Source organism: Sinocyclocheilus grahami, unplaced genomic scaffold (genome assembly GCF_001515645.1).
Source record: "Sinocyclocheilus grahami isolate Dianchi unplaced genomic scaffold, SAMN03320097.WGS_v1.1 scaffold1338.1, whole genome shotgun sequence".
Classification (NCBI taxonomy): domain Eukaryota; kingdom Metazoa; phylum Chordata; class Actinopteri; order Cypriniformes; family Cyprinidae; genus Sinocyclocheilus; species Sinocyclocheilus grahami.
This window is the reverse complement of record NW_015506517.1, coordinates 240,561-250,882: the sequence shown is the minus strand read 5'-3', so window position 1 is coordinate 250,882 and position 10,322 is coordinate 240,561. Positions and strand designations below refer to the sequence as shown.

At 38.9% G+C, this 10,322-nt stretch overlaps 1 protein-coding gene across 1 annotated transcript; it reads right to left on the bottom strand.

Annotated features, from left to right (window-relative positions):
* Positions 1 to 3,846: 3,846 nt before the first annotated feature.
* Positions 3,847 to 6,811, bottom strand: LOC107569358 (glutamine synthetase-like). Its single transcript, XM_016255439.1, has 7 exons — positions 6,699 to 6,811; positions 5,935 to 6,118; positions 5,653 to 5,814; positions 5,408 to 5,554; positions 5,201 to 5,328; positions 4,847 to 5,046; positions 3,847 to 4,317 (listed from the first exon to the last, which is right to left on the bottom strand). Exons 2-7 carry the CDS (start codon positions 6,098 to 6,100, stop codon positions 4,002 to 4,004), a joined length of 1,119 nt encoding a protein of 372 aa, XP_016110925.1. The 5' UTR covers positions 6,101 to 6,118; positions 6,699 to 6,811; the 3' UTR covers positions 3,847 to 4,001.
* Between the last annotated feature and the right edge of the window lie 3,511 nt (positions 6,812 to 10,322).

The following is a 10,322-nucleotide window of genomic DNA, read 5'->3' as shown; positions in this document are numbered from 1 at the left end:
CAGTTCAGGCTGCTGGTGGTGCTATAATGGTGTGTGGAATATTTTCTTGGCACACTTTGGGCTCCTTACTACGTATTGACCACCGTTTAAGCGCACACAGCTTACCTGAGTACTGTTGCTGACCATATCCATCCCTTTATGACCACACTGTACCTTGTGATGCCTACTTCCAGCAGGATAATGTGCCATGTCACAAAGCTCAAATAATCTTAAACTGTTTCCTTGAACATGACAATGAGTTCACTATATTCAAATGGCCTCCACATTCACCAGATTTTAGAGCACCTTTGGGACGTAGAGGAATGGGAGATTCACATAAATGATGTGCAGCCGACTAATCTGCAGCAACTGTGTGATGCTATGATGTCAAACGGGACCAAAACCTCTAAGGGATGTTACCAGCACCTTGCTGAATCTATGCCACAAAGAATTAAGGCAGTTCTAAATGCAAAAGGGGTCCAGTGAGTTTATATGTTTGGAACAATGATTTCATATAATCCCATGTAATTTGGTGTTTGAAACCAAGATACAAAACCGTACAAAGCTTCTGGGAAAAAAACACACACAGTTGTTTATATACTTATTCTGACTGCTGTAATTAATTAAAATGTAATTAACAAATATATGAATAGTGTTTAAAGATTTTGACCTGGCACTCTGGCCAGTGATTTCTTTTTCTCACAAACATGCATAATATAAACCCTGTATATTAAAAAAAAACTGTTTCCCAGCAACCTCTATTCCTGCTGTCAGACAATCTGATTGGAACTTTTTGATTGCAACTGCTTTCCATTTTTGTGTGAAATATACATCTGATGGTCAGTAAATGGATTTTGAGCAGTCTGTGGCATCTGTCAATGTTTTTGAAAATAAAATTGTACCATTAATGTTGTGCAAGTAATTCAAAGCAAAAGAAACTTATATATTAATAATGCATATCATGTTCCATGTTTTGGGAAAGTTCAGAAAATGAAATCCATTATTAATTTTTGAGAAACTGAAGCTACAGTTCGCAAGGGCTCACCAAAATTGGACAATAGAAGATTGGAAAAAGGGTTCCTGGTCTGATGAGTCACAATCTCTGCTGCAACATTCAGATGGTAGGGTCTGAAATTGGCATAAACAACATGAAAGCATGGATCTATCCTGCATTGCATCAACAGTTCAGGCTGCTGGTGGTGCTATAATGGTGTGTGGAATATTTTCTTGGCACACTTTGGGCTCCTTACTACGTATTGACCACCGTTTAAGCGCACACAGCTTACCTGAGTACTGTTGCTGACCATATCCATCCCTTTATGACCACACTGTACCTTGTGATGCCTACTTCCAGCAGGATAATGTGCCATGTCACAAAGCTCAAATAATCTTAAACTGTTTCCTTGAACATGACAATGAGTTCACTATATTCAAATGGCCTCCACATTCACCAGATTTTAGAGCACCTTTGGGACGTAGAGGAATGGGAGATTCACATAAATGATGTGCAGCCGACTAATCTGCAGCAACTGTGTGATGCTATGATGTCAAACGGGACCAAAACCTCTAAGGGATGTTACCAGCACCTTGCTGAATCTATGCCACAAAGAATTAAGGCAGTTCTAAATGCAAAAGGGGTCCAGTGAGTTTATATGTTTGGAACAATGATTTCATATAATCCCATGTAATTTGGTGTTTGAAACCAAGATACAAAACCGTACAAAGCTTCTGGGAAAAAAACACACACAGTTGTTTATATACTTATTCTGACTGCTGTAATTAATTAAAATGTAATTAACAAATATATGAATAGTGTTTAAAGATTTTGACCTGGCACTCTGGCCAGTGATTTCTTTTTCTCACAAACATGCATAATATAAACCCTGTATATTAAAAAAAAACTGTTTCCCAGCAACCTCTACTCCTGCTGTCAGACAATCTGATTGGAACTTTTTGATTGCAACTGCTTTCCATTTTTGTGTGAAATATACATCTGATGGTCAGTAAATGGATTTTGAGCAGTCTGTGGCATCTGTCAATGTTTTTGAAAATAAAATTGTACCATTAATGTTGTGCAAGTAATTCAAAGCAAAAGAAACTTATATATTAATAATGCATATCATGTTCCATGTTTTGGGAAAGTTCAGAAAATGAAATCCATTATTAATTTTTGATGTGGCTGTAGTAGTTCTCTTTGGTTGACTCTGTGAATTCTGTCGGAACATTGTCTTCCCAGAATGTTGCCTTGTTTGTGTGAAATAACTTTTATTTGTTTATAACTTGAGAGGTGTGCAGCTGTGTACATACACAAACATGGCCCTTTTCATTGCAACACTTGGTTTGGGTCATTAGTCACCTTTTTCCATTTTGTTTGTTTAATGGAAAAACAGTATTACAGAAATGTTTTCCTGCAAAGTTTAAAGGGGTCATATGATGCTTTTTTAAAGATCATTATTTTGTGTATTTGGTGTAACAGAATATGTTGACATGCTTTAATGTTCAAAAAACACATTATTTTTCAAATACTGTACATTACACAAAATAATGGTCTTTAAAAAAGCATCATATGACCCCTTTATTTGCCAACAACGTAAATCTCCTCGCTACTTCCTGAGAAGTGTTGACACAGTTCAGCAAAAAGACACCAAAATAAAATAAGGATTTCTTTAACCCTATAATTGCCTTTCTGGATATCAAAATGAACTCAAGAGGGTTCACAAAAGAGAAAATTATATGCATACTGCTCTTCACTGAACAGGCACTTATTTAGCATGTAAAGTAAAACTTGTTTATTTGAGAAAATTTGAGGTAGAGTAATCCAAAACGATGTGTCCAACACAAACTTGTATTGACTGTTTTTTTAAGTCCAATCCATGTGGCTATAGTTTTTGTTCGTACCCTGGCTCCATTTAGCCCTCTCTCTAAACCCCCCAAAACTGGCCTTTCTTGCATAAGACACCAGAAACTACCAGACTAAGGTTCCCCACACTCAAAATCCACAAATAGTTTACGAAAATCAAATGGAATGTACACTCCACTTTAAACAGCCATCAATTTTCAAATAAATAGCAGTGGTCTTTCTACTACATACATAATACATGCACAAGAACCATTTGGACCACATCTTTTTCTCGCTCTCTCTCCAATATAGCCTGTAGTATTTTAAGCATATTCTTTTACAGCCTCACTGGGTTTATAAGCTTGAGTATGAAAACTATTCTAACAAACGGCAAGGGAAAATGTCAGAGAAATCACATTTTAGTAAAATTCATGGTGTTTTAAATGTAGAGAGACAAGTGTTTTTTCAACCATGGTACTGCAAAAATAAAATGCACAATCCTGTGAACAGTCAGAGCCATATCAGTATAATGCATTTTGGTCCCTGTGAGAAACAGTACCATAACTTATAACCTGGTAACAAATTCTAAAACGGACTACAATAAGCATTAAAATATCTACAGTTAATTTATAAAAAATAAAAAATAAATTAAATTTGATAACATTCTGGAAAACAGAGATCAAAACAAGAACAGCTTTAGATATAAAGGCCAAGTAGTAGTAGTAATAATTTCAGGTGCAAACTTCGGTCTCTAATCAAACAAGGATTCCTGCCAGAATACGATATTACAAATCGGTTATAAAGAGATACTGGCAGTGAGAAAGCTAAAAAATTGTGGCATAAACCGACCCAATGTGCGCTTCTATAACCAACAAACAGGGAAGAGGATCCATCTAGTGCAAGGGTGTCAAACTCAATTCCTGGAGGGCCAGAGCCCTGCAGAGTTTAGATTTATCCCTAATTAAACACACTTGATCCAACTAATCAAGTCCGTCAGGCTTATTTGAAAACTACATTGATGTGTGTTGAAGCAGGGTTGGAACAAAACTCTGCAAGGCTCCGGCACTCCAGGAACTGAGTTTGACACCCCTGACTAGTGTAATCCCTCATGGAATAATGAACTCAAAATACAAGGCGTCAGTAAGATATTTCATTACTGAAAATGACGCTTCAGTCCAGTATTTCACTTGTATTTCACAGGCTCGTCACCCTCTTCGTTGAGCAGACATGTGCGTACAAGAGCTTCAGTGACTGCATACGGATCGCAGTTGGCTGAGGGACGACGGTCTTCAAAGTAGCCCTTCATTTCCTGGCCCACAGATCGTGGGATTCGGATGCTAGCACCACGGTTAGCCACTCCAGCGGAGAACTCATTGATGTTGGAGGTCTCGTGATGGCCGGTCAGTCGTCTGGCATTGTCCAGCCCTCCTTTAGGATCATAGGCACGAATATGGTACTGGTGTCTCTTAGCAAGCCTCTCAATTGACTCCTCAATGTATCTAAAATAAAAGTAAATCGATTAGCATAACTAATGACCATTTTATGTCAGTGCTACAGTGTGGATCCTAGGCAGTATGGAAGATTCTAGGCTCTCTTTTACACACTTACTTCAAACCCCCATCCTCGCGCATCTCCTTTGTGCTGAAGTTGGTGTGGCAGCCAGCTCCATTCCAGTTCCCTGGAATGGGCTTGGGGTCGAAAGAGGCCACAATGCCAAAGTCCTCACAAACCCTGTGCAGGAGGAAGCGGGCGATCCACAAATGGTCTCCCATCTCAATGCCCTCACAAGGGCCAATTTGGAATTCCCACTGTAGAACAAGACAACTTAAGCAACTAATTTTTTGAAAGTTGATTGCAGTGTATTGTACCACACACACACACACACACGATTCCTTAGAAGCATAAAACACTCAATGTATCTAAAATAAAAGTAAATCGATTAGCATAACTAATGACCATTTTATGTCAGTGCTACAGTGTGGATCCTAGGCAGTATGGAAGATTCTAGGCTCTCTTTTACACACTTACTTCAAACCCCCATCCTCGCGCATCTCCTTTGTGCTGAAGTTGGTGTGGCAGCCAGCTCCATTCCAGTTCCCTGGAATGGGCTTGGGGTCGAAAGAGGCCACAATGCCAAAGTCCTCACAAACCCTGTGCAGGAGGAAGCGGGCGATCCACAAATGGTCTCCCATCTCAATGCCCTCACAAGGGCCAATTTGGAATTCCCACTGTAGAACAAGACAACTTCAGCAACTAATTTTTTGAAAGTTGATTGCAGTGTATTGTACCACACACACACACACACACACACGATTCCTTAGAAGCATAAAACGTGTTGCTTATTATCCGTTACCCCAGTAGGAAGACTTTAGAAGCTTTTACCTGTGCAGGCATGACTTCAGCATTGGTGCCACAGATTTTTACTCCAGCATACAGACAGGCTTTATAATGGGCTTCTACAACATCTCGTCCATAGGCCTTATCAGCTCCCACGCCACAGTAGTATGGACCTAAATCAAACAAATCCTATTAAATTTCCTTAAACAAGTTTGAAAACCACTTAACCTCGTATACATAGGTGACATCTACCTTGAGGTCCAGGGAAGCCATTGGAGGGCCAACCAAATGGATGACCATCTGTGCCGAGAAGAGTGTATTCTTGTTCCATTCCAAACCAAGGATGCTGGTTCAGCACCATACCCATGATCTTTTTACACATCTGGCGAAGGTTGATTTCTTAAGAAAAAACAACAACAACAAAATGCAACGTTTAATGTGACATCACCTGGATAATAATCATCTGATATCGCTTGTGGTTTTTTATATCTACCCACCTGCAGGTTTGTGGTTGTATTTGAGGACTTCACAAAGAACCAGTCTGTTGGGGTCCTTCCTGAAAGGGTCTCTGAACATGGCTTGTGGGATCAAGTACATGTCACTGTTGGACCCCTCTGACTGGTATGTGCTGGAGCCATCAAAGTTCCATTCAGGAAGATCTACAGGACACACAGAAGAAAAAAAACAACTCCTCAGTTTTGCAACAGTGATGGAGGTTCGGTTAACAACTTTGCATTATTTAAAATTAAAGACAGATGAGATAACTTGAACATAACTACCTTCAATGGTCTTAGGTTCTGAATCTAGAGTCCTGGTCTTGCATCTCAATCCCTCTCCGGTACCATCAATCCAGATGTACATAGCCTGAACCTGGTCTCCCTGAGGGAGGTCCATATACTGCGGTTTCACAGCTTTGCTCAGCATGGAACTGGCTGAAGTGGCCATGGTGGTGCTATATCAAACCTATATCAGAAGACAGCGTTGTAAACACACATATCAAACCATTTAGGAAAAAAAAACACACAAATCTAACTCAGGCTGACAGAGCTCAAGGACTCAAGGAAACCCCTATTATCAAAAACAGAAACGTGGCCGGTAGAGCCGCTCAGGTCCATTAGGCAATAACTCAAACAATTGAAGTCACAAGAGCGGAGCGTCTCACGATCAATTTACTGAAGTTAATATGGTCATTGTGTACGAATTTAACGAAATCAACGTCATTACCACGGACCACACAACATAACGTTCAGAGGGAGCTCAGAAAACCGTGGTGTAAACACTATTCAAGTAGGCCATTTAAATGCTAGGCATAATGCAATGTACTGATGCAACATATTGCTGTGATGACATCAAAATTGAAATACACAGCGGTTCCGCACAACACTTAATTAAATTATAAAGTCCTCGATTTTAACTTAATAAACATAAAATCACTCATTTAAAACCTTCAGATTAAAGCAAGCCATTTAAACCTCGTTTAATCATAACATGCACTGCTGCCACTACAAACGCAAATGTTTTGCTCAATCTTGAAGATACATACCTATCAACGAAAATAAATAGTCACTATACGAGTCCCAGTGTTTCCAGAGGGTTTTAAAAAAGAATCCTGTGTGCTTGTCTCTCATCATCCTAACAAACAGCTTCTTCTTCTTCTTCTTTTTCTTCTTCTTTTGGAGTTTTTTTCATTCCCGCCACCTACTGGGCTGGAGTGTGGACCATTGATGGAATAGGAAGAACAAAAAAAAATAAAAACATTTTTTTTTTAATAAATACATAAAAAATATTTAATAATAAATAATATAATAATAATAGAAAATAATATCAACAAGAAAACTATGAAACCAGTTAAACATACTTCCTCCAATCTAACAAACAGCTTTGCGTTGGCCGAACTTTTAAAGCGGGGTGCAGATCCCTCCGCTCCTGATTGGATGGAGTAAAACCATAAGCAAAACGTGTTTTGAGCATGGCTAGGTGACGTTATGTTAAAGAGGCATTTCATTGGACACCATTGAAAATATGCTGTTCATCCGCACGCATTTCAGGAAGGATGAGTCTTTGTTAGACAAAGAACGTCAAGTGGCCTGTTGGTGTAAATCATTTTACATCATCTTTAATAATGAGTTGAACATAAACGTCTGTGTACTGACCAAGACACGGTTTTATTTTATAGCTGCTGCCAGTAAAACGACTATCGAATTCAAGAAAAACAGGCAAAACCAACTATCGATCACGCCCCCTAGTGGTGTTGTGGAATCAGCACGATGTGTGCAACTCAATGTTTTGTACGAGAAATGGACTTGTCTTCAGAAATCCACAATAAATTGTGTAAAATACACAGCTCGACATGAATGAATGAACGAAATAACCCTTCTCTGGTTTGAGTGAACTGACAGGTTCACAATGAATGGATATTGTCCCGTTTCAGGGAAATTCACCTTGGACAAGCATGGCCTGGCCAATGCACAACGTAAAGCTCACATAAAACTCACACAAACTCAAATTCAAAAACTATAACAGCTGTGTTAACATCATGTTTTAAATATGATGAATTTTGCAACATCGGCAGTTTTTGAACTGGATTTAAGCAACATTAAATTGACTCGAGCTGAATAAGGACTCTACAAAATTGCTTATATAAACTGAACTAATTTCATAATTACTGTAATGAACTATACACATTAAAACTGAACTGAACTAAATTGAACTGAAAACTGAACTGACTTGAGCTGAATAATGACAATATTGTCTTTGTAGAGCTGCTTTAAAGGAACATTTAGATTTGTCTCATAATTGATGAAGTTTGCATCATTGAATCTGTTATTTTCCTGTTAATTACCTTGAATCTATCTTGAAACAGTCTGTATTGTATACTACTAGGCTAAAATTATAATACAATATTATAACTAAAAAAATGTTGCATGCCAATTTCTGCTTTGGTAGGCATATTCTATAAGTAACATGACCAAGCCACTAGCCAGCAATCAGAATGACTAATAATAATACTAACTAATGAATTAATACTAATAATACATAATTAATAATATGTCATTCATTTAGTTAATAGAGAGTAAAAATAAAGGTGGAGAGATCCCTTTGTGTTGTGATCAACAGAACGAAAACTCAATCAATTGAGAGGTATGTCCACAAGGTGTCGCTATACGCTTTATTTATTTCATGCTTTCGAGACTAAACCGACACCTGAGATCCAGCATTTACGACACACACACACACACACACACACACACACACACATATGTTGGGTTTCCATGTTTTATGGGGACATTCCATAGGCGTAATGGTTTTTATACTGTACAAACTGTATGTGCTATTGCCCTACACCAACCCTACACCTAAACCTACCCCTTACAGTAGACTTTGTGCATTTTTACTTTCTCAAAAAAACTCATTCTGTATGATTTATAAGCTTGTTTCCTCATGGGGACCTCAAAAATGTCCCCACAAGGTCAAAATTTACTAGTATTACTATCCTTGTGGGGACATTTGGTCCCCATAACGTGATAAATACCAGGTACACACACACACACACACACACACACGCAGTGAAAGATATCTGAACTATCTGTCTTAGAAATATTTACATTGCTATTTATCAAAGAGCTACAGAGAACGCCCATTGTTTTTATTAAACTAAAGAGTTTTACCAACTTAAAGCATTGCATTGAGTACAATACCGTAAAATACCGTAATACAAACACATTTACAAGACCCCCTCTCCCTCTTTTTTTCGCTGTCTCATTCACATGCACACAGAGTGTAAGCCACTGTCCAGTGACGTAGAGCTGGGTGACTCATTGCCCATCAGAAAAAAAAGAGACATAGCCTCCTCTGACCCGATCCAGTCTAACCTCAACGTAAGCGTCACACCAAACCCTCAAACCAATCTCATCTGTATGACAGGACTCTTGTGTAAATACCAAAGCAAGTGGAATGTGAATTTTAATACCCGCTTTTTATAGTCACAAAGACCACCTAGTTGTTTCAAAACCTAGCAAGCTTTAACTTTTGCTCTCTTAGACAACTTTTTAGATTTAATAACCTTCCAAAGATGTCGAAAGAGCCACAGTGTGGAATACAGCAGGGAGTGAATCACACAATGCCATTGTCCTGTCAACCAGGCAGAAGTGTGAGGAATATGTTTCCTTAATTAATGCACAGAGACTAATGAGCCAGGAGGTTAGAGCTCAGCAAGCAGGCCAGTTTTCTGATCCTCCTCTGTGGGATAATTACTCAGTTGGGCTTGAATATGAATATTGCTGTGGTTACACAGAACTGTCAATGCAGTGCAGTCGCACTTACTGTAAACTAACCAAAGCGTTCAAGTGCAGTTAACCACTGCCTCAGTGTCATGGTAACAGTCTCAAAAAATTAGAGGTGTTAGACATGATGGGGTGGGAGTTGTCGTGGTCTGTCGTTTGCTCTTCGGGGCCAGGATGGCCGTTCTGTTTTCTGTTGGCAGTCCTGTTGTTTTGGATCTTTAGTTGAACACTTTTCTTGTTTCATAATTGTGTATAGCTATAAAAAATACTTATTTGGCAGCTTTTGAATACGCTCACAGTCCTACATGACTTGTAACATCAATTTCCTGAGCTGGTTTTAAATGCTAATGTTAATACGTAATGTTCTCACACCCTTCAATTTCCTGTGATCAGTGAAACCTGTGGGTGAGTCATCATCAGACTCTGCAATGCACCACAATAACCTATACTCAGGGAGGGTGGAGACTGACAGAAGCTTCCCATAAGAGCTTTGGTTCAAACACAGACACAAACTTAGATCAGACATAGGCTGGTGTTGACTGGATAGTGGGCATTTCTGGTGTGCTTTTGTTTGTTTTCTTGTTTGTTTTGCTGTTGTACACAATACACACTGGATGAGCAGACTCTCGCGGCAAGGAACATGCCCAAAGCAGGTTGGAAGCTTGATGTGAAATCAAAGAGGAGTTTATCTCACTCTGTTCTAGCTCTTTGTAAATGGTAACGCTATTGGGAAATCAGATCATGACTGCAACTGGTTGCTTTACTGTTATACATGATGACGGAGAAAGAAAGTGGCTAGATTCCAGTCTGAGGAGGAATGAGGCATTAAGTTTTCCTTGATGCCAATTTCTGTGTTAAATTAATCAAAGGACTCACTAAGTTAC

What these genes read in the sequence shown, in the direction of transcription:
- LOC107569358 (XM_016255439.1), bottom strand. Translation starts at nt 6,100, where the DNA reads ATGGCCACTTCAGCCAGTTCCATGCTGAGCAAAGCTGTGAAACCGCAG. An exon ending in ATACAACCACAAACCTGCAG is followed by an intron (nt 5,555 to 5,652) that starts GTGGGTAGATAT and finishes TTTTTTCTTAAG; the next exon opens with AAATCAACCTTCGCCAGATG. An exon ending in TGGCTTCCCTGGACCTCAAG is followed by an intron (nt 5,329 to 5,407) that starts GTAGATGTCACC and finishes TGTTTGATTTAG; the next exon opens with GTCCATACTACTGTGGCGTG.